The 24,606-nt window shown below is 37.5% G+C and overlaps 1 protein-coding gene across 1 annotated transcript in view; it reads left to right on the top strand.

The window, feature by feature from the left end:
• Positions 1–381: 381 nt before the first annotated feature.
• LOC114071555 (mucin-2-like) overlaps positions 382–24,606 on the top strand; it is a gene marked incomplete at both ends in the record, with an annotated part of 30,708 nt that continues 6,483 nt past the window's right edge. The window contains 30 exons of the mRNA XM_027909402.1: positions 382–444; positions 1,401–1,466; positions 1,870–2,131; positions 2,525–2,639; positions 3,265–3,355; positions 4,203–4,312; positions 4,550–4,766; positions 5,670–5,795; positions 6,288–6,405; positions 7,235–7,373; positions 8,344–8,454; positions 9,641–9,710; positions 10,390–10,527; positions 10,612–10,776; positions 11,212–11,306; positions 12,106–12,232; positions 12,956–13,211; positions 14,771–14,823; positions 15,210–15,310; positions 16,125–16,276; positions 16,705–16,843; positions 16,931–17,044; positions 17,566–17,745; positions 19,011–19,250; positions 19,909–20,065; positions 20,257–20,385; positions 20,755–20,881; positions 21,576–21,619; positions 21,711–21,905; positions 23,195–24,598. Of these exons, the coding sequence (XP_027765203.1) occupies positions 382–444; positions 1,401–1,466; positions 1,870–2,131; positions 2,525–2,639; positions 3,265–3,355; positions 4,203–4,312; positions 4,550–4,766; positions 5,670–5,795; positions 6,288–6,405; positions 7,235–7,373; positions 8,344–8,454; positions 9,641–9,710; positions 10,390–10,527; positions 10,612–10,776; positions 11,212–11,306; positions 12,106–12,232; positions 12,956–13,211; positions 14,771–14,823; positions 15,210–15,310; positions 16,125–16,276; positions 16,705–16,843; positions 16,931–17,044; positions 17,566–17,745; positions 19,011–19,250; positions 19,909–20,065; positions 20,257–20,385; positions 20,755–20,881; positions 21,576–21,619; positions 21,711–21,905; positions 23,195–24,598 (5,304 nt within the window). The remainder of the gene's footprint in view (positions 445–1,400; positions 1,467–1,869; positions 2,132–2,524; positions 2,640–3,264; positions 3,356–4,202; positions 4,313–4,549; positions 4,767–5,669; positions 5,796–6,287; positions 6,406–7,234; positions 7,374–8,343; positions 8,455–9,640; positions 9,711–10,389; positions 10,528–10,611; positions 10,777–11,211; positions 11,307–12,105; positions 12,233–12,955; positions 13,212–14,770; positions 14,824–15,209; positions 15,311–16,124; positions 16,277–16,704; positions 16,844–16,930; positions 17,045–17,565; positions 17,746–19,010; positions 19,251–19,908; positions 20,066–20,256; positions 20,386–20,754; positions 20,882–21,575; positions 21,620–21,710; positions 21,906–23,194; positions 24,599–24,606) is intronic.

Raw genomic sequence — 24,606 nt, 5'->3', positions numbered from 1 at the left:
CAACTTTTACAGGAAATGCCTGCCATATTTACTCATAAAATACAAGAGCTTAGAGCACCAACCAAGGAGATCCGAGCCAGTCTTTTTCTAGACTTCAAAGCACTCAGGTCAGAGTTTGTCATTTCTCAAAAGTCTTTGCTTCAGGTGGGGTAGCAAGAACTCTTGGTCAAATAGACTTGCATCATGATGCTGTTAGGTTTTCTGCAGAGAACATGTGAGTTTGAACCATATTTGAGCCTTTTTCTTTTTTTCTGATGTAATAATTGACTCTCCCCTTCATTTTACAGAGATGTATTTGAGGCCTTTGATACTATCTAAGTGCTTTGGAAGTTCAGATACAGGACATTATTCTTAATATGCTTTTTACCATTTTTTTCACAGGAGGTCAAATTGGAATCCAAATAGGAGGCAAACTCTCTGGGGGTCTTCTACAAAAACAAAATGGTACGTTTCTTTATACTGCATATTTGTACTTATTTACTACATCTATACTAAATACTAAAAATGCCTAAAAAAACCTCCTTAGCATATTGCCAGTAGTGTCAAATAAAGAGAAATTTGTATTAACAAGCCTGTCTCTCTCTCTCTCTAAGAATAGTAATAGATTTATTAGACATCAGCTACTGCACACACACAGATTATGGTTATATTTCTATAATCATAGTTAACTAAGAAAACAGATGTGTGTTTGTAGAGGCTGTATGCATATGTGCATGAACATGTATATATAAAAATCAAAGTGGAATATATGTGCAGGATGTTTGGTTCCTTATAAACACGGAAATGAAACCACTGTAATGTGCTGTAAAGTCAGTGGCTGATGTTGGAAAGTCAAAATGTCAGTCTATCATCATTGATTTTCACCATGTAATGATTTGTGACCATCCTGTACAACCAATTTCTGGCCATTTCAAAGGGTTTTCAGCCTGCAACAGAAAAATATAAAACAGAGAGCAAATGTGATAATTGAGGTTTTTATTCCCTCCTTAGAAAGAGGAGGTGTAATAAGAAGGCAACTATGCTTTTGTACCAGTAAGAGGCTAATTTTGTACAGCTTAGCCCTTTGTATTGTTCAGTGTGTCTGAAGCACTCCAATATGCGGAGCTGTGAATTTCTGCTTTCCTAATGCAACACCGAGTTTCATATAAGGGTCAAAATTAAAATGTAGAAAATGCAGATCATCACAGTTGAATGCAATATCTTATGATTTAACTATTCTGAGTTTGAATTTTAGTATGCACTTTTAACCTGACCCATGGCCTGTGGAAAATAAAACAGGCATAAAACGTTATTTCATTGGATCTAGTATATTAACTGTCGAGTCCTTTCTAGGTCTGCCCTAGGTGCAAATTTTGGTGTTGTACTAGTTTTTGTTTTCTTTCTTTTTTTTTTTCCCCTAGCTTCTCTCAAAGTTTCAGCAAAGTTGAACTTCATCCCATCAATGCTGACAAATCTAATAATAACACGTAAGTAAAGGAAATTAATGTATTCGGTAAGTGTTCAGTTTTGGGGGATGTAGACAGAGGAATCTAATACAAAGGGGGAAAGACTGGTAAAGCAAGTCATTGAAAGTTAAGAGGAGAAACAGGATGATTAAGAAACATAATACTAAACTGTTGTCTTAGCTGAAGTGTAGATAACTAATTAAGATCTAGATGAACATATCTATAACCATTTATGGGGTATATGAGTGACAGATGTAAGATGAGTGATGAAGGAATACAAAGTATTATAATGGATAGATAGAAAATAACAAATGGAGGTGGGCAGGCAAAAACTGTTCAGTTTACCAATGAAGCCTTGGAGAAGTTGATTTTCAGCATGCTGGGAATTTTAAATCATTCTTTAACATCTAGTTTTAATTCACAGCCTCAAATCCTGCTCACAATGGCCGTGTATGCAGCACCTGGGGCAACTTCCACTTCAAGACCTTTGATGGAGACATATTCTCCTTCCCTGGGCTCTGTAATTATGTTTTTGCCTCCCACTGCAACACTCCCTATGAGGACTTCAACATCCAGATTAGGCGTGAAGTGGTGGCAAATGCTCCAACAATCAACCGTATCACCATGAAGCTTGAAGGTGTAGTTGCTGAACTAACAAAGGGTGTTGTCCTGATCAACAGCAATAGGTAAGCCGATTCATAACTTACCAAGTTTTGGTAAGGTTTTTCAAACTTGCCAAGTACTTTGGTGTATTTGAGGAGAAACAACTATGTGTTCTTCAATAAATCTGACAATTTTACCAACATAATTAACAAATAAAATGCTATTAATTCCTATCACAGAAAATCAATCGTTCCTTGAAATATTAACTGAAAAATAAAATTTGGACGAAAAATCCTGAGAAGTTGGATCCAAGTTTAGATCTATATTTGATAATGTTGGACCATCTTATTTTTTAATTGCTTTTCTTAAAAAAAAAAAAAAAGCATTATTTTAGAATCCCTACAGATGCTGGATACCACAAGCTTATCAAACATCTGGATCAGACATTAACTAGCATTTTTTTTACCTTTCCCCAGGGTTCAACTGCCCTATAGTCAATCCGGTATTACGATAGAGAAAAGCAGCATTTACGTGAAAGTTGCCAGCAAAATCGGTGTTGTGTTATTATGGAATGAAGATGACAGCATCCTGGTAAGAACTGTTCCTGGACCTCTCTACACCTTCAGAGAGTAGAGCTAATCTTTGATTAGGCCAGTCCCTATCTTTTTAGAGGGTTACTACTGCCTTCTTATCTCATACTGTTGAGCAGTTCTTTCCTAGTAAAGATAGGCTTGCATCCAGGTAGTCCTAAATAAAATTACATGGATTTGTACCTAGTAGATAGCAATTGTCTGAGTAAAATAGGATGAAAAATCACTTTTGTTATATAATTACTTATTGGTATTATTATATGGCCTAATTACCCCTTCAAATATATAAATTTCTAGCAGAATTTCGCTTTCCTAGGACTTCATTTTTGCTGTGGATTTGATTTTCTTCATGAAGAATTAATAGAAAGAGGCTGAGAGCAGTATAAATACTACAGTGAAAACTTAAGTCTGTGTCACTAGCATCAGTAGCTTAGACTCTGCCTTGTAGATCAAATCCAGGCCAGCTCTTTATTCTATCCTCCAGGTTAGAATTAAATTGCTCAATAAAATACCACAGATCTGACAAAAAATACTTAGAGGCAGCAGGTGCAAGTCTTTTCTGTGGTCTTGAATATATTGTAGAATGTTTATGCTAACTTCTATCAACTTACTATCCTTCATTTTAGCTGGAGCTGAATGAGAAATATGCCAATCAGACTTGTGGACTTTGTGGGGACTTCAATGGCTTTCCAATTTACAATGAATTCTTTTCAAACAGTAAGTGTTTTAAATAAAAAATATTGGCTTGCAGGGTCTCCAACATCCCTTTTTTTGGTATTCTTTAATCTCTGACATCATCGGCATTCCTCTTTCCTATCCTGTTAAATTGTTTACTCAGAACATATGATTTAATCTCAGTTTAAAAATATGTAGTACAGAGATCAGATAATGTGATTTAATACTTAAAGTGTAAATATAGTACTGGTGCTGACAACTGATTCCATATTTCTTGCATGCCATTGTTGCACACCATTTTGGCATATCTAATTAGCTAACTCCATTAAAATTATTCAGATTTTCACTAATAAGATAAATCATATAGAAATATATTCAGTAAAACAAATGGCAATTGAATTTTTTAAACAGTACATTTCTTGTTTCAGTTCTGTCTTAAAATTGGTATATCCACATTTCCCAGCTGAATTGCATAATCTTTGTAAGATCTTATCTTTATCTTTTTAAACAATCCCCAGTGTGAGCATTTTCCTAAACCTTGTCTTACAGCAGTCTCTGTTTTTCAAATCCCTATTTAGATTTTTTTTTCTCTTCCCTACATGGGCTCAATATAATCTGGAAAGAGTTTATTTTTCTAGTAGAAATCTTGGTGTGCATCTAGACATAATAGGCTGAGAACTGTTTTCTAATGTTTACTTTTTCTAGGGTGCTGTGCAAGGTAAACTGAGTCAGTGCTTCCTTTGGAAAGGGTGATGATCACATTTAAAGACTTAAGGGAACTAACTGCCTTGATCAGTCTTGAGCCAAATTCTTGAGAGAAGAAAAAAATAACAGGCAGCTGCATTGAACAAAACCCCCCAACCTTCATTATTAAACTTCTTTTCCACAGATATTAGGATGTCTGCCTTGCAATTTGGAAATATGCAGAAAATGGATGGGCCAACAGAACACTGTGAAGACCCCACTCCTACCCCACCATACAATTGCCCTGAAAATCTTGTAAGGATTTTTTTACTATCCTTTTATTTTTCTTTCAAATTTATCTGTTCCCTTCTACAGCTTCAGAGAGGTCAACAGGACAAGCCCTCAGGTGAAACTAACTGAAAGAGGGCTATAAAATTCTATTAAATAATAATTACCCAAACTAACAATACCAAAAGGAAAAAAAAAAAAAAAAGAAAAAAAGAGAAAGCTTCTTTCTGTTTACTGGAAGTTCTTTACTTTTTTTCTCCGAAGGATGACATATGCCAGAAAACACTGACCAGCTCTGCATTTGCAGAATGTAATGACCTTGTTGATGTTAGAGAGTACATTACAGCTTGCCAAGACGACTTGTGCCGCTCTGAAGAATCTAAAAACTCCTCATGTATCTGCGACACCATTGCTGAATACTCCCGGCAGTGTGCTCATGCTGGTGGGCATCCCCTGAACTGGAGAACCTCAAACCTGTGCAGTAAGTATCACTGCAGACAGCCTTACTTTGTGCTCAGTGAATAACAAACAACAAGCTCTCAAATGATGCTGAGGACGCCTGAAAAGTTACAGGCCATTCAAGATTGTGTTCTTCAGGGGATTCTGATGTACAAGTTCCAGCATGAAGACTTAAAAAAAGCAAGCTAAGGATTTTAATGCACACTGGATTAAACACTACAAACACTGACATGGCTACTAGTGAGAGTTGAAGTGTAATTTAATTAAATGGGACAGTAAATGAAGCAAATAAAAGAGAAACAAGAAGAAAAAATGAGGCAAGCTTGCTTGCTTGCTTGCTTTTATTCCTGTTTCTCTCCTTTTTTGGTGGCTACAGCATTTCTTGTTCTCAATTATTAACTGATTGGGTCTTCACAGGTGTTTGGCTGGTTAAGCACTTATTTATCTCCTCTTTCATGGTATTGAGGAGTTTGCACTGATTTAGACACACACTTGCTTATGGCAGGGTACCTGTTGATACTGTCACCAGTATTTTCTCCCTTCTGATGGTATCAGAAAATGCAAATACACTAAAGCTTTAGGAATTTAAGTCTTACATTTCGCTAGCAATACAGGTGTTCATGGGAAGGGAGCCTTCAGTAGAAACACATCCTTGCTGAATTTCTGGGGTTGTTACCTTGCTGTCCCTAGAAATCCAGTTACTGAGCCAGTTCTACACTAGTCATGGAATACACATCTCCACAGTAAAATATGGATGTAGGTGATTAAACTTGCAAATTTTGAGAGCTGGTAGTCAGTCTGCAGTTTGGTGCACTTTTTTAATCTAGCTGGAAAACTTAAATGGATCTATATATTTACATGTGTAGTGAACTAGAAATACTTTTGACTGAAAAAAATATTAATCTTTCTTCCTTTTAAATTTCAGCCAAGAAGTGTCCTTTTAACATGCAGTACGAGGAGTGCAACTCCCCCTGTGCTGATACATGCTCAAATCCTGAAAGATCTCAGTTTTGTGAAGAACATTGTATTGATGGTTGTTTCTGCCCCCCAGGCAAGTTCTAAAGTATTCACATCTCTTATCTCAAAGAACAATAGCTTACCTGTAGGATCTGGGCAGGTTCCATGTGGGCTTTCAGTCTCATGTATTTGCATTTTTCACAGCTGCAAGTGAAAAGCATTTGTCATGTCTCAGCTGAGAAAAGATATCTGAATTAATTGCCAACACATGTGCAATATTTAGAAAGCAGGAAGAAAGAACAGCAAACAGATCAAGACCAGTCTTTCAACCAGCCACCTGTGCTACAATAAGTCCCTCTTTCAGAGCAGGTGGAATTTAAGAATACAAAGGTTGAATCCTTCACTGAGCAAACTGACATTCATACTGCCCTCAGTATTGGTATGCCCATTCACAACAGCTGCAGATCTCCCTCTAAGGTGATATTTAGGATTTCTAAAAAACAAAGTGGTATATAGGAAATGCCTCTTTAATTCATCAAGGTTTTGTCTTTCTTTTTTTTTTTTTATATTTTATTTTTTAATCTAGGGACCGTATTTGATGACATCAACAATTCTGGCTGCATTCCCCAGCAGCAGTGCTCCTGTATTTACAATGGCAACACCTACGCTACAGGAACTTCTTTTTCAGAGCCGTGCCAGACCTGGTAACCTTTGTTGCTTTTCTAACTCACTATTTCCTCTCATAAATTTAATGAGTTTAATAGTTTATTATATGCCATTGCATCATTTGTAATTGACATGTGTATTTAACTGACCGCTGCAGTTCCAGAATACCCTTAAAGAACATTATTTGTTTTATTTAGCAACAGCCATAACTTGCTTTGCACTCTAACTCATGGTGATCAAAGCAAGGATTTACAATGTTTAGATTTCACATCAGTCAATTAAAATGCTCCCTCTTTGTTTATTTTGTTCAAACATTTGGAGTTCTCTAAGAGGAATGAAGTTGCAGTCGTTAATGTATTTGCAAATATTTATTTTCTCTGGAGAAAGCAAGGGATGACATAATATAACCTCCATTTCACAATTATTAATCCTGTACCTGTGCACTATCACATCACCTTAGAAAACAGACACAACCTGCATCAGGAGTAAGTGTGAAATTACATTTCCTTATTTATTAATTTATGATATAATTATATTTAAAAAAAAAAAAGAAAACAAAATCAAAAAACCCACAAAAGATGTTTTGTCATTGTGCTTTATGTTAGCTGAAATAACGCAAACAATTATTTATCCAATACCTGTTTTGGAGAGTTCAACTGTCCAAAGATAGAAAACAATTAAATAAGCAAGGTGAATGGTTCCAGAGTCATTCAATCACAAGTTCACAATGTTTTGGAAAGTCCTAAATCTAGATTCACTATGTCTCAAACTACAGCTGAAGGGGAAAGCAATAACAAACTAGCTGAACCTAACATCACTGTTACTCTGGACCACTGTTACTGATTTCAGCTAACTTTATTCTTCCAGTACCTGCAATGGAGGCCAGTGGAGCTGCCAAGACATGTCATGCCCAGGAACATGTTCAGTAGAGGGAGGTTCACACATTTCCACATATGATAAAAAACGTTATGATCACCATGGAGACTGCACCTACGTCCTTTCTAAGGTGGGACTCAGACATTACTAGGTCATAAAGCCTTATACATTTATAGAAAGAAATCTCAATCAAAAGACATCTCAATCAACACTTCTGCAACTTAGCACTTTTGACATGCAGACGTTTAAGTACCTGCCACTTAGCCAGATGTTTTCTATGCTGCCATTCAAATCAAAATAATCATTTAACTAGTAGGATGTCATGCAACATTCTTCAGTATGATTAATCCAGCTTTCTTACTGAGTTGCATCATTTTTGTCATGTTACCTTATTAAGTGGTATTTGGCCAAATGGTACCAGTCTGAAAAATTACGTTAATAGTTCTTTAAAAAAAAAAAAAAAAAAAAAAAATTAAACCGAAATTTGTTTCATTTCTGTGAAATTCAAATACAGAAAATCAGTTCAAGTTACCTGATACATTTCACTTTGGGTTTGAACATTTTTAAAGGAAATAAAAAGATTAGAATTAAATGATAAGTAAAATATTTAATTACAGACATGTGTAAGTGAAATGTTTTGATCTTTTAGGGAGCTTTTTCCAGTTGTGTTTTGCTTTCCTTTTTCGTCACCTACACAATTCAGTAAAATGAAATAAAATGTTGTCTGTTACTGTTCACCTGGGGCATGTTTTATCTGAAATTTTTGTCTAGTACAGATAGTGGCTAGAGAAATATGAGAGTTACAGTAGAATTGAATCCAACATTAGAAGTTGGCATGAATAAAAACACCAAATATGAATATGGATAAACATCTTGATATCCATATGGATATAATCAATTAAATACAGATTCAATTTTTCTTGTTCCTGATCACTATAAGAGGGCAAAATTGAATCTTCAGCCAAAGAGGGTCAGGGCTTGATTTGTGAGAGTGTGTATCTTCTTCAGAAACAGAAATATTTTCTCAGAGTTGAGAGATTTTATAGGGAAAGCTTCTGTAATTAGACTTCCATGAAATAACTGCTGGCATTATTTTTCAGGACTGTAAAGATGAAACATTCACCATCCTGGTAGACCTACGCAAATGTGGCCTAACAGACACTGAGACGTGCTTAAAGACAGTGACCCTCAACATGAATAACGGACAAACTGTAAGAATGCAAAATAAACATATTAAAAATGTGGAGAGAAAAGTAAATCTGAGAAAAAAAATCAGTCAGGGAGCTGCATTTCTTTGTCAAAGGTTCAATGTATATGATGAGTACATGTTAATTTTAATCAAGTGAAAAGAAACTGATTTTGTTATGAAAATCAGATCAGCCATAAATTTGGCTTTGTGGAATGTCACTAAGAAACACATTGTACTCACACAGCAGAAAAAGGCTATTTTCTCTCCTAATTAGATGAAAAAAACTCAAGAGTTTTAAGGTTAGTAACCACAATTACAACAGTAAGGGATGTAATTCATCACTAAGATGTGTTCAAAGAAAACAAGATGATGCAATCCCCTAAAAAACTGAGAAAGTCCCTTTAAAAGTAATTCTTTTACAGCAAGGAAAATTAGTAAAGTGTACAAGGTAAAAATATGGAGGAGGTGAATTCACCTTTTTACTGAATATCTGTTTAATTAATATCACCATTGTTACTCTTTGGATTATAGTTATTATTCACACATGGTTGGCAGTCCAGAAAGCCAGCCTGGGCTGCATTAAAAGCAGTGTGGCCAGCAGGTCAAGGAAGGTGATCTGCCCCTTGACTCCACTAGGAGGAGACCCCATCTGGGGAGGTGCATCCAGCTCTGGGGCTCCCCAGTCTAAGAAGAACATGGAACTTTTGTGATGAGTCCAGAGGAGGGCCACAGAAACAGTCAGAGGGCTGGAGTCCATCTCCTGTGAGGACAGGCTGAGAGAGCTGGAGTTGTTCAGCCTGGAGGAGAAGGCTCTGGAGAGACCTTAGAGCACCTTCCCATCCCTAAAGGGGGGCCTACAAGAAAAGCTGGAGAGAGGCTTCTTACAAGGGCACAAAGTGATAGAACAGTCACTTTGTGATTTCTTGGGAGTGACTTCAAACTGAAAGAGGGCAGGTTTAGATTAGATGTAAGGAAGAAATTCCTCACTGGCGTGGTAAAAAACTGGAACAGGTTTCCCAGAAAAGCTGTGGATGTCCCATCCCTGGAAGTATTCAAGACCAGGTTGGATGGGGTTTTGAGCAACCTGGTCTAATAGAAGGTGTCCCTGCCCATAGCAGGGAGGTTAGAACTAGAAGACTTTTAAAGGTCCTTCCCAAACCAAACCATTCTGATTCACACAGTTGCCTTTTGTTCCTCTTCCTTAATAGGTTGTCGAGGTCAGACCTGATGGTAGTGTGTTTGTGAACTCAATCTACACCCAGCTGCCCATGTCAGCAGGTATATTTTTTCTCTAACAGTGAATGATACAAGTGCTTTTGAAATAAAGAAAAATGTTTGGTGTCATAAAGTGCATGCATAGACAAGAGTGTGAATAGTAGTAAAGAGTATTTACAATCTCCTGATTTGATCACTGTCAGGTCTATTTCCTTCTCCTTCTCTCAACTTTCTGCACAACATTGAATGCAGAAGACATCTTTTTACCTCTCTTACCTCTTTTCTTTAGCTACTACTGCTGTGCTCACATTTGCTTAGAAAGAAATTGGAATTTTGCTTTATTTCAGTAACTAACGATTCTACAAGATATCTTTGACCTCCAGATCTCCTTATTTTCCCCCTCCAGCAGAGTGAGGACTCCCATGTATTCTGTACAAGCTTAGAAACAAAAATAGAAATATTCTTTTTAACTCTCAGTGCCATACAGTTTTTCCTACTTATTCTCTTTGAAGTAGTAATCTCTAACTGCTTATGTTCTGTCAGCAAATAGAGTTAACTTGGTAGCTGCAAGCAGATTTTGAACCATAAATTTCGATTTATATTTCTGATTCGTTTTCATAAAGATTGGCTTTATTTCACTTCAGAATTTGCAACAATTGTGACAGAAATTCAAGAAGAACAGTATCATGTTTTCAGCATTTGACCTCACCCTGAGAGTGATCATTTTGTTTTTCACATATAGCTAATGTCACCATGTTCAGACCTTCATCATTCTTCATGATCATGCAGACAAACTTTGGGGTCCACCTTGAAGTCCAATTCATACCCATGATGCAAGTGTTTGTGCGACTGGATCCTATTTTCAAAGGACAGACTTGTGGTAAGTGAATGAAATATAAGAACACCTTGATTAATGCCTTCTGTGTAGTATGAGCAGTATAAACTTTTCACTGCTTTTCAACAGGTCTCTGTGGAAACTTCAATAATATCCAAACTGATGACTTCAAGGTCATAAGTGGAATAATTGAAGGAACAGCAGCAGCATTTGCTAATACGTGGAAAACTCAGGCTTCATGCCCTAATATCCAGCAGAGTTTTGAGAACCCTTGTGCACTCAGCATTGATAATGGTGCGTGCTTCTTAGAATTCTTTCTACTTTGCTTTTTTTTCTTCTTTCTTCTCATCCCTAAGGAAAACACATCTGTTGGAAAGCAAAGATAAAAAATAAAGATTTACATATTTGGTCAAAGCATACACCTGAATTCAGAAACAAATATTCAAAAATGAAAGCACTGAAGATAAGTAACAAAATAAAGAAAGAGCCACAGAAACACAGCTGAAAGAAACTGTAAGGTCGAACCGTTTATTCAGTCCCTTCAGCGAGTCCTCATCTTTGGTATTAGGAACCTTAGACCACAAGCTGAGTGAAAAGGAAAAAGAAGAGACAGAGAAGGAGAGATTTAATGAAGCGTCAGAACTGGCTTCATAGACCAGGGCACTGTGGTTTTATGACTAATGAAATACAAAGAGTAATGTGTATTTGTGTTGTTTCTATTTTTCACAGAAAAATATGCTCAGCATTGGTGTGGACTGCTGACTGACAGCAAAGGACCTTTTGCTGATTGCCACTATGCAGTGAATCCAGCTGTTTACCACACGGTACTTTGTTAGACTGTTTTTCCCTTTAGAAACAATAGAAATGGAATCATTACAACTAGCTACCAGAAAAGGACTGTTCCAGACGTGTCTTATGCAATGCCTATGTCTTAATTCCTATACTGCAGCACTTCCTTCTTTCAACATGTGTTTCTGTTTGTGTTGTAACATTACCTTATTCCAATTGTCAGTCTTGGCTTCGAGATCCTGACTTGTTTGCAATGAAAAGGCAGTTATTTGCTCCTGGAAGGTTTTACACATATAGCAGAAAGCGTATGTAAACACATGTCAAATGCTTGTTTGAGTATCAGTGAACTATCATCTCATCAGCCTGGTACCTCATTAATAGCCACTTGGCACAGAATGCCCCTTACCTAATAATCATCATTCTGCTATCAGTGTGTTGCAAATCTTTCTTCCCATTAGGAGTCATGCAGGTACAGACACCAGCGAAAGGATGTGTCTGAACTGCATGCTGTGAATAGAGCTTTGTATGCTATTGTGCAGCATATCCATTAATGTGTTTCAGAGGACCATGAAGCTGTTAAATGTATACCAGACTTGAAGACCACTATTTTCTAGTAATAGCTGCAGACATCCAATGAATTTTCATTAACTGCGTTCTCCCCTGCCAGAAAACTTAGACAAAGACTAGACAGTGAGAAAAGCTATGTTACTGGGGTCTATGAATAAGCATATCTGAAGAAGGATTAGGGAATAAGACCAGAAAAATAATGTTCATTGTTTTTTTAGATGGACCATATTACCACTGCTAAAACTTTATTTTTCTCTCCATTCTTAGAACTGCATGTTTGACACATGTAACTGTGAAAACAGTGAGGACTGTCTGTGTGCAGCCTTGTCTTCCTATGTGAGAGCTTGTGCTGCAAAAGGAATCCAGCTGCAGGGATGGAGGACTGATGTCTGCAGTAAGTACTCTTATCTACCCCATTTCCTAAGAACACACATCAATAAAAACTGCTGATCAGAGATTATTTTCTACTCATTTCTAGACAAATTAGTAACTGTTGAGGAAGGAATTTTCTTAAGTGCACTGCTGTCCCCTTAGAATCAATCCATTGCTAGCAAGAGTGAATATGAATAGATGGGAGACATAGCTTGACTGGGAAAGGGACTGCTCTTATGAAAGTGCCTCCACCTGTTTTTGAACTTTGAGTTTCACTACAACTGTGTCATAAGCTATTGTAGGGAAAATGTGACATATTAGAATAACAGTACTACTAATACCACTTGCAAATGAGAGGTCTTTGAAGCTGCATGCAGAGTTCTGCTCATCCAGCAGGTCTGTTTTCAGCATACCAGAAGACATTCAGGGAGATATCTTGTCTCATACTTCAAGGAGTTTAGGAGTCTTAGCAATGAATGGCAACACCAAATGGAGGTTTCTAAACTTTCTGAACTTTCATTTGAAAAATTATTTTCTTCTTTGCAGGCATCACTTACTCTACATGTACAGTAGCTTTTCCGATCTAACTCTGGAAGTATTCAGAAATACATTTACATGAAAGATGTAACATAAGCAGACATGCACAGTATTGTTTACATGTTATTTCTGCTGCCTATGTTGTTTTTCTTTCCCATGAGAATTTACCATCTAGAATTAACAATCTATTTTATTTTCCTCTCTCAAGCAAAGTACACCACCTCATGTCCCAAATCCCTAAGCTACAGCTATACCATCTCCTCCTGTCCACCCACTTGTCGGTCTCTGAGTGAGCCTGATGTCACATGCAACATTAAGTTTGTCCCAGTTGACGGCTGCACCTGCGTAAATGGAACCTACATGGATGAGAGTGGCAAATGTGTGCCTGCTAATGAATGCCCCTGCTACTACAGAGGATCTCCCATACCATTTGGAGAAGTTGTCCATGAAAATGGGCAAGTATGGTAAGTGAATCATTTGAAAAACATTCAAGCAATAGCATACCTAGTTTCTCATTTAAATCAGTTACATTTAAGATGGTTTCATCCTGTGTCCTGAATTTCAATACAGTGCTCTTCTCTTGAACTTCTTCAGCTTTAAGTTCTTTCATTTTCAACTTTTACGAATTGTGTGTATTCCCCTGAGCTGCAAGGTAGGGACAGAAGCAGAATGAAGCCACTACAATGAAAAGTGAAATCATCAGTGACCTGTTACACCACTTAAAAACACACAAGCCTGTGCCTGTGGGGTCCACCCAAGATTACTGAAGGAGCTGGTGGAAGTGCTTACTGAGCCACTTGCAGTCATTTGTCAGCAGTCCTGGGTAACCAGTGAGGTCCCAGTTCACTAGAGGTTGGCAAATGTGATGCCCACCTACACTAAAGGCCAGATGGAGGATCTGGTGAACTACAGGTCTGTCAGCCTGACCTTGGTGCTAAGGAAGATTATGGAACAGGTCACCTTGGATGCCATCATGTGATACATATGGGACAACCTGGGGATCAGGCCCCAGCATAGCTTTAGGGAAGGCATGTGCTGTTTGCCCAACCTGATCTCCCTCTATGACCAGGTGACCCTCTTAGTTGATGAGGGAAAGGTTGTGGATGTTGTCTACCTGTACTCTGATACTAGGGCAGTGATTGTCCATCTGTACTGGGCATTGGTGAGAGTGCACCAAAAATCCTGTGTTCAGTTTTGGACCCCTCACTGCAAGAAAGACATTGAGGTGCTGGAGTAAGACCAGAGAGGGCAACAAACCTGGTGAAGGGTCTGGAGCACAAGTCTTACAAGGCACAGCTGAGGGAGCTGGAAAGTTTAGCCTGGAGACAAGGAGACTCGAGGCACCTTATCACTCTGCACAACTGCCTGAAAAGAGGTTGTAGCAAGGTGAGGGTCTGCCTCTTCTCCCAGCTAAAAAGTGATAGAGATGTGAGGAAATGGCCTCAAGTTACACCAGGGAAGCTTGAGATTGGATATTAAAAATTTCTGCATGAAAAAAGAGTTATAAAGCACTGGAATAGGCTGCCCAGGGAAGATGTTGAGTCACCATCCCTGGAGGTATTTAAAAAACCTGCAGATGAGGCACTGAAGGACATGCTTTATTGGTGGACTTGGCAGTGCTGGTTGGACTCAATGATCTTAAAGGTCTTTTCCAATCTATATGTTTCTATGATTCTATGATATTTCTAGACTGATAGAGCAATTATATTTATGGACATTTTTTATTTAATTCCATAATTTTTCAAGTATAAATTTATGACAATACCAGCAAGGAGAGATCTTACAAGAATGTAACAAGCAGAGATGTATACTCATCCCAACCTATGAATTTTCCTGTTAAGCAATAATGGATATCATATGAAAGCAGCACATGTCGTGTTATTGAGGGAAATTTTTCCTGAGACTGCAAAACAGCATTTTGGAATACTTTTCAAAATTCTCACTTGACAAGGGATAAGTAGCTCTCCATCTCAATATATGGTTTGAGGGGGAAAAAAAAAATATGTTTTTCCCTCTCTCACAGCTCTTGTGTCCAGGGAAGACTGAATTGCATTGGAGCACCGAATCCAACTCCAGGTAAAAATAATCTTCCACTTATTTTTTTCTCTTTGTCAGATTTTGCAGAGAATAGTTCATAGAATTGATTCTTCTTAATGGATTTTTAAGAGAAGTATTTCTCAGTTAAAATACAACAGTCATCATAAAAGGCAGGAGTGCACCTACATTAATCATAAGACCTCTTTTTCTTAAAGACTTTTTTTTCTGAAATACTGTGTTTTTTTTTTTTTCCTGAGAATTCAGTGCTCTGAAGTGTATCAAATCAACAGATTGCACAGGGACAACAATCTCTGCTAACTGAAATAGGGAATTTCCAAGGAATTTCTAGATGGTTTTAATGGCTCCAGCTGTGGAATAAACTCTATACCATTTCTTTACTACTTTCACTTCTTTCCTTCCTCTAGTCTGTGAATCTCCCATGGTCTACTTTGACTGTAGAAACAACACTGCAGGAAAAACTGGAGCAGAATGTCAAAAAAGTTGCCAGACTCTGGATATGCAGTGTGTAAGTATGTCATGGCTGAACAACATGGTTCTTCCAGGTTTTGTCTGTGCTCTTACTGCTTAAGTAATTGATCCATCGGTTCTACTCAACATCTACAACACAGATACTTTATTCTTTTAGCAAAAGCCTAACGCAGTGTTCTGAAGCATCAGCAATGGGACCCTTAGATCAAAATATAACAAAGTAACATCCAAATTAAATCTTGAGATTAGTGTCTACCTTACTTCAGCTACTGCAGGTAACAAGAACTAGTAGTGAAAAATCTAGGGCTCAATCACACATTTGACTTCTGTAGGAGAAAATTAGTGGCTAAAAACTGGCTAGGAGAGATGATTCTTTCTCGTACCCTGCTGCATTTGTGAACTTCTTGCACAACTAATAATATTACTCCACCTAGGTTCTTGGTGGCCACATGCCATTTCATAAATAAGTATCATATAGATAAACAGATTTCAGTGTAACTCAAACAAACCAGAAAAAGATTTTAACTTATTTTTCTTTTTAAAAGTCCATTCAATCACAAACCACCAACTACAAAGTGCAAGATCCGATGTATTTTAAATTTCACAGATGCCACCAGAACAATCAGGATTGGTATACATAAAACATTTATCTTTAACTGATTTATATTCTATTAAATCAATGGCTAATAACTTCCCTTTTGTTCCATTGTCCTAGAAGTTCTTCATAGTTCTCTACCATTTAACCTGGGCAGCAAAAAGAACATATAAAGACATTTTATGATTATTTAATCTTCCTTTTCTTAATGTGATTATTTCATTCTGAAATTTTGTCTTTCTCTTGTCTTTTCCAGTATAGCTCACAATGTACATCTGGCTGCATGTGCCCAAATGGGCTTGTGTTAGATGGAAATGGTGGTTGTATTCCTGAAGACGAATGTCCCTGTATTCACAATGAAGCCATGTATCAGCCTGGGGAAAAGATCAACTCTGACTGTAACACCTGGTAAATACATCTGTGGAAGTAACATTCCTGGTTCCCTCATATGTCTTTCTAAAGACCTTAAAATAGTACAGTAGTGACGAAAGACTTGGATTGCACCTTTAATCAGTTGATGGATCTTTTAGTTTTGGAATATGTAGTATGACCAGGTTACCTTTTGATCTATATCAGATGGCCAAAGCACAGAATGGGAAGAAACATTTAGGACTACAGGGTTCATTAAGTATGTTGCTTTGCAGTTAATGCATTCAGAGTAGCAGAACAGAACTTTGCTTTAATTCTTTACATGAAAAACGTAAAAGACTATTTTAACTCCAGAATCAATATAACATATAGTGGGATGAGTTGCCAAACAAACACCGATTGCTGGGATATGTCTACTCAAAACAGTGAGTTGTTCTGTTATTAATATATTTTATTCTCTTTTCTAGTGTATGCAAGAATAGGAAGTGGGAATGTACCAAAAATCAATGTCTGGGCACTTGTGCTGTTTATGGAGATGGCCATTATAGCACCTTTGATGACAAAACATTCAGCTTCAATGGAAATTGTGAATACACACTAGTCCAGGTACTGATAGTTAGCAATAAAAAGTGTGACGTAATCTTGATCGTGTCTGTAAAAATAATATATTTTTAAATGCTATTCTCTACCCAGGACCACTGTGGGAAGAGTGGCTCAGCCAACGGGACCTTCAGGGTTGTCACTGAAAATATTCCTTGTGGCAACACTGGGACAACTTGCTCAAAATCCATCAAAGTCTTCTTAGAGGTAAGAAGGTTGGGCATATAGACCAGTTTTGTTCTGTATCTGTTAGGGTTTAGGAGAAACTTAGGTATCCATTGCTTCAAGGAAGTTGGAAAATATTTTAAAAAGCAATCCAATTGTTAAGTTAGGTTTACATTAGATGCAAGTGAAATATTTGGTAGAGCTTCCTCGCTTTCTGTATTTTCCATCTCCCACACTATCTTATACCAGTCTTGGTAAAACCACAGAAAAATAATCTTTAGCAGAAAGTTAGCCCATTGTGTCAGAATATTCTTTTATTCTATGCAATGTAGTTCCTTCATGATGTTCAAAAGACCCTTTTTTTGGCAATGCCATTTAAAATATCTTTTATCACACTTCCAGGAACCTGAGATCTGAGTGATATAGTTTTGAGCTATATATTTTTGCTGATTTGTTGTCATTATATAAACTATTCATGGTACTCTTAAAAGCAGAAAAACATGTTTGAGAGCACAGCTGCAGCTATGAAGCTCATTTCTAATTACCTTTTCCTCCTGTTTCAGAGCTATGAACTGATACTTGGTGAAGAACATGTCAGTGTAGTAAAGAGAGGACAAAATGATAAGGTGCCATACACAATCCGCTATATGGGTATGTACCTGGTAATTGAGACCACGAGCGGACTGATCCTCATGTGGGACAAGAAAACCAGCATGTTCATCAAGCTCAGCCCTGATTTTAAGGTGGGGAACTAGCACTTAAATGGCAATATACATTCCGGATTTGACTGGGTATGAATTTTGTTGAGATCCTGCCAAGATCCCGAACAGGTGATGTCTTTAGCATTCCTGCAGGACATCCCATGTTGTTTTTCATTCCTTTGGTACCTAAGGAATCTATGATGTCCCTCTGCTGTTCTGAGCTCTGCAGGCAGCTTTTAGTGCCTATTTGGCCTGACAGAACTTGAGTTGGCAAACTGCTGTTTCGGACTTCGTTAAAATTACCCACTGAACCTCGGTAAAGGTTACCAGACATTGTTAAAGTTACATAACTACATGTGTATAAGTCAACTGAGTAGTCTTCATCTTGAAAGCAATCCATTATTTCCTATTCTCATTGACACAAAAGTCAAACTGTCATACTTCAGGAACAAGGAAGGGTATTATGAGTGAGTATTTTGAGTGAAAGCCTCTTGTGTGCTACCACATATTTTTCAAGCTTCTAACTACACAGGTGATAAAGAAAATGCATTCCCATTGTCATACTCCTTTTCCTGGCTTATGATATATAAGTACTAAAAACTGTAGTAAATAAGGAATTTACTATCTTATTGTATACCACAATGACATTTAAATTAGGTATATAAATAAAGTGTAATTTAGATCTAGATATATCAACTTGCTTCAATACCATAGGTTCTTTTGCTGCCTCACCCACTGGCATTTAATAAAAACAGTGGTTGTACAGAAAGAATGCACCTTAGATTCATAGAGAAAGCATAGCATCTATTGCAGCCTATCACAGTTGTACAGATCCATACATTTAGAATGAGGGATATTTCTGGATGTGCAAGGAAAATGTTATTTCTTTTTATACGTGTAAGCAGTCTTAGTGGTAAAGACACAATGAGTAGATTATGTGGCTGAACTGGTAATACTTATGACAGCTTTATAAAGCTCGTTTCTTATAAGTACATCTATTGTATAAAACAAGGCTTAAGTGTAAATCTTAATCAGCTAACTGAGTCCTTATTTCCTTGTCAAAGCAGAAGGTTAAAATGGCAAAGATGGTTTTATTGTTCAGATTTAAAAGAAGAAAAGTCAAGAGCAGTATCCTTTCAGCCTTAGTGGTCATGGTCTGTTGCTGAGGAAACGGAGCATGAAGATGCTCAGAATGATAGAATGGAATGGCACCATTCCAAGAGCTGAATTTCAAGTATTCTTTCAGTCTCAGGTGTTGTTTCAAGATTTCTCACATCCATTATTATTTTATTTACTTCCTTTTGCAGGGCCAGATCTGTGGCCTCTGTGGAAATTATGATGGCAACAGCATCAATGACTTTACTACAAGGAGTCAATCTGTAGTAGAGAATGTCCTAGAGTTTGGAAACAGCTGGAAAGTATCCTCTACATGTCCTGATGCTAACAGCATCAAGGACCCATGTTCTACCAACCCTTACCGAAAGTCCTGGTCAGAGAAGCAGTGTAGCATCATCAACAGCAACGTCTTTGCTGCCTGTCACTCTCAGGTATGACCAGGGAAGAAGTTTATTGTGTGAAAACTAAGCCTGTGTGTCACTGAAGGTGCTATCCTCATATGTTTTAACATGCATGCCTCACCTATTAGCATGTTTCACTTCAGATAGTGTCAAGAAAACTTCAATCTGAATCCCATGCGGTGGAACAGATTTATAGTCCCTACCTGTAAGAAATAAAGGCATTAAGTTCATAGGATTTATCCATGTATTACAAAAGAATAATAATTTCATAATTACTGTGTATTTCCTTATAGCCTGAGTTGAATAAAAATTCTCTTATATCAGGTACAGAACACAAGCTCAACTTGGTAATAGCTTAGTAATGAAGTATCAGCATAGCCTTTATCTGACACTAAGTACACACCAAACATTGCCAGATAACTGTGCGATTGCCTAATATTTCTTGGGCAAATTAATCTAATCTTCCCCCAGGACCATGTCTGAGTGTCTAAAAAATCTGTCAGTATGTGTTTTGAATGCATCATTTGGCATCACCTCTAGCATTCAACAGTGTCTTACAAAAGAAAAAGAAATTACGGGTGTAGGCCTTTCTTCTCAGATACTTCAATTTTAAGAAAATTATTCTAGCAAAGCTAAGAAAGAATTTAGAAGGCAAGATGTGTAGTATTAAATTTCTGTTTAATAACAGGTTGAACCAGCAAAATATTACCAAGCATGTGTGACGGATGCTTGTGCCTGCGACTCTGGAGGAGACTGTGATTGCTTCTGCACAGCAGTAGCTGCCTACGCCCAAGCATGCAGTGAAGTTGGTGTATGCATAGCCTGGAGAAGCCCATCAATTTGTCGTGAGTTTTATGTCATAAACACTTCTTCTGAAAGTGTAGTTGAATGTACAGTGTCTTGCTGGTGTCCTTGAAACATGCTCTGGGTATCTTACATATGTGAGTTAGAATCTCACTGTGTAGATTTTTCACTCTTAAACTATTTGCCTGGGCTTTTTTTTTCTGAACATGTCCAACTTTCTGTTTCTCCTTAGCACTGTTCTGTGATTACTACAATCAACAAGGAGAGTGTGAATGGCACTATAAGCCTTGTGGAGCCTCCTGTATGAAGACCTGTAGGAACCCAAGTGGAAAATGCCTCAATGACTTGCCAGGTTTAGAAGGTAAAAACAGCTGCAAGTACCTTTTAGAGGGTACATATTATTATATTTTTAATTGTCTTTAATGGAGTGTATTTCCCTCATTAGCTGCATTTGCACAATTCCTCTCTCTTCAATATCATTACATCCACATGAACGGAGGCAGAGTATGGAAACTGGAGTCAAAAAGACCTCTAAGACTTAAGTCCTTGTGGGTGGGGTCTGCTGATGCTAGTACTCTGCATTACTTACTAGAGTTACTGGAAAAAAACAAAGTAAAAATGTTATGACAAAAACAAGACCTACAAATGCATCCTGCACAAATAAAACTTCTGCTGACTGTATTTCACTCCTATCTTTTCTATGTTGTACATACCCCCTTTCTTCCTCCAGGCTGCTATCCAAACTGCCCACCAGAGAAGCCATATTTCCATGAGGATCAGATGAAGTGTGTTAGTCTCTGTGACTGTTATGATGATGAAGATGGAAAGATATATAAACGAGATGAATGTAATATATGGTAAGACTTAACATACCAGCCTCATCATATACAAGGGAAAACGGTCAAAGGAGAGTGGGGAATTGCATGTTCCTTTTATAAGACAGGATTAGGCTATGCTGCCTGTGTAAAAATAATGCCTTACTGTCTAATGATGGGTTTCTTACTACATTAGTAAGAAGGTTTTATATGATTTTATGTTCTATTGATTTTGTTCCTGATTATATTGCAAATCCTCAGCAGAAAGACACATCAAGAACAAGAAGTCCTTTATGACCAGGCTTTTTCTCTTTCACATTCCTGTGGCAGGAAGAACATTGTGCCAGGGCTAAAGATATCTAATAGTGACCTACTTCCAAGGATTTTATTACATACTTAAATCGCTTGAGTATTTAGACTCCCTTTTTAGCCTGCTTTTTAGTACAGGAATATTGTAAGTGCAAGGAAAGTGATATGAAGGAAATAAGGAAAGTTTTCCTTAAGATTTCTGCCTGTAGCTTTGTGTAAAATTTAACTTCTATTTATAAGTTTGGGTTTGATATAAAGAAAGATTTGGGAAAATAATGGCCAAAAAGAAGCCAAAACCAACTGAACACTAAAGGAATAAGCACAAAGGAAGTGCCTTGCCTTTTGATGCCAGTATTTGTCAGAAAGATGACTAAACAAAGTAAATCAGAATCAAAAAATATATGGATTTTTATGCTTTCTATTTCAGTGAGTGCACATCAGAAGGTTTACAGTGCAAGTTCGATGATAAAGGTAAGGCAGCTAAGAAAAAATATTAGGAAAATGAAATATTGGCTATTACTTTTTCATAGATTTCTGACAATAAACTTCTTCTGAATTACAGCCTGCCACTGCATTTATGAAGGAAATAGCTATAAATATGGTGAACTCATCTATAACACCACAGATGGAACTGGATGGTGTTTCAGTGCAACATGCGATGTCAACGGAACAATAAGCAGAAACATCTTTAAATGTGGCATTTTTACAACAACCCCATTTACATTTTCTACAACTCAGCCCACAACTACTACTTCAGGTATGCATGAATAATCTTTAAAATAACTTATAAGTTTCTGTGAGTGACTGAAAGGGAGGACCTTTTCATCAGTTAATGGCATATAATTTTACTTGAAAATGTTGACTTCTGCTGGAGCCACTAATTCACGTGGCAGCTTCAGTTGCCAAAGAAGACCATAATCAAGGATGTAGAAATGAGTACAGCATTTCTTACCCAGTATCCACTGTTTCACCATGGTTTTTCCAGGGGGGGAAAAAAGAATAGAGCTTATTAATAATTGCATCCTGGAGAATCTTCTCATTTCCTTGCAAACAAAAACCAGCAGTTCTAGACCAGCTTCTGAAAACATGAAGGACAATTGCTGCCATTTCTTAAATTACTGAGCACATTGCTACCAACTGAAGATAAGAAATTTAGTTTGAGGAAATGCTCAAATTATTTATAACCATTGTTTAGAACCTTTCCTAATTGTATTTAACAACCAAATCAACAGTTTCCTTCTACTCCTGCAGTACACTTCTACTTTATTCCTGCAGTTAATTCATTATAGAGACCAAATGCTCAGTAATTTTGAGAAATATTCACACAAAATTATACTACAGGAAGAACTAAATATGCAAATTTAGGTCTTCTTAATGTTAATGAATGTTGTTAAGCAACATCCATATGAAGAAAGTGGTATCTATTTCACATGGTCATCTTCATAATGCTAAGAATATGAAAAAAATATTATTAAAATAACTAGAAAATACTTATTAGATTTTATATTTCATATATGCTATATGTATTCTCTATTATAATGCACTATATGCAAAATACATATATATTAAATATATATAATATTTTAGATTAGGTTTATAAATATGTTACATATTATTAAAATAAGTAGAAAAGTCATTATTCTGTAAAAATATTTTAAAGTCTTATGCAGTCTTATGCAGTTAAGAGTAAATAAATACAGAGATGATAGCAAGGAGAATAAACCTTCTCTACTTGTACCATAGAAATCATGAGATTATATTATCTAAGTACTAATGTACCATGCAAAGGATGTCAGATTAGCTTTATTTAGCTACAATTTTTTAATAGATGTCACAGAAAGTACCACTATAATAATAATAATAGAGACAAAAGATGAAAAACTACTTTAGAAATTAGGTTCAAGATTGCCTAAGCTTTAAAATTAAAATAGTTCATTGTATAAAAATTTATATACAACAAAAAATACATGGAAGATGAATAATTTTTTCCTGGTACTTCCTTTAATAAGAGCAAACAAGACTTATTGTTCCTCCTTTGAATTACAGAAATGACAACTGCAGCACCAGTGACAACCGTATGTGTGAAAAATGTGTGCACCTGGTCAGAATGGTATGATTCTACTCAGCCTGAAAACAAAGAGGACAGTGGAGATTATGAAACATTTGAAAGTCTCAAGGAAAAAGGATACAGTGTGTGCACAAACCCCAGTGGTGTTCAATGCAGAGCTAAAGAACACCCAGATACAGAAATTGATCACCTTAACCAAACAATACAGTGTAGTCAGAGCATAGGATTAATATGCAATAATCAGGACCAAGAATCTAAGCAGTGCCATAATTATGAAATCAGAATATCGTGCTGCAGATATGTACCATGTTCTGAAATACAATCTACAACACCAACAACCACAAAAGAATTCACAACAACTACTGCTGCAGAATCAACACAATTCACAGTACAGACAAAGATAAAACCAACAACACAAAAACAAGAAACTGAAGTGCAAACGAGTGAAGTAACTACAACATCACCCAGTGACAGAGAAACAACAACTACTCTGACTGAAACTTCAGTTACAGCAAGGACATCTCAAGTCTCAACAACAGGTTACCAAACTACATCTCCTATAGCAGAAACCTCCACTGTGACAACTCAGGCTCCAACACCACCCAATACCATCTCCACTCTCCCTGAACAAAAAACAAAAATCACTGTTGGCACCACAGCAGTTTCTGGTACTACTGCTCTGCCAACACAAGGCACGACTGTCCCGACATCCACACCAACAGTGCCCGCCCCAGCCACTAGCACTGCCACCAGCACTGCCACCACCTCTACAACCACCACTGGCACCAGCATGGAAACCCCGACAGCAGCAACTCTTCCAAATGTATTATCCACTACTGCTATTCAAACAACAGTATCACCCACTACTGCTTCCACTACTCCCGAAGCAAAAATAGGAAGCACAGCAGGCACCACAGCTATCCCCACTACCACACGTCAGATGAAAGAAGGCACCACCATCATAGCGACCACCACCAGGACCTCTCCGCTTCAGACCGAAAGCACCACCATCAATGTCACACCGAAACCAACAGTGCCCACACCAGCCACTAGCACTGCCAGCACCTCCAGGACCACAGAGGGAAGTCCCACAACACCTTCAGCCAAAACTGTTCCAGGTGAAACCTCCACTGCAGGAACACAGGCTCCAACTTCAGGTTCTACCACTTCCACAACTCCTGAAGCAAAAATAGGAAGCACTGCTGGCACCACGGCTGTCCCCACTACCACACGCCCAACAAAGGAAGGAACAACAGCCATCGCAACTACCACCAGGACCTCTCCCCCTCAGACTGAAGGCACCACAGTCATCATCACACCCACACCAGCAGTGCCCACACCAGCCACCAGCACCGCCAGCACCTCCAGGACAACAGAAGGAAGCACTGCA

Source organism: Empidonax traillii, unplaced genomic scaffold, assembly GCF_003031625.1.
Source record: "Empidonax traillii isolate 1590-97213 ecotype Southwest subspecies unplaced genomic scaffold, ASM303162v1 scaffold2097:size38833, whole genome shotgun sequence".
NCBI classification, from domain to species: domain Eukaryota; kingdom Metazoa; phylum Chordata; class Aves; order Passeriformes; family Tyrannidae; genus Empidonax; species Empidonax traillii.
The sequence above is the reverse complement of the archived record's forward strand: the minus strand, read 5'-3'. Positions and strand labels throughout refer to the sequence as shown.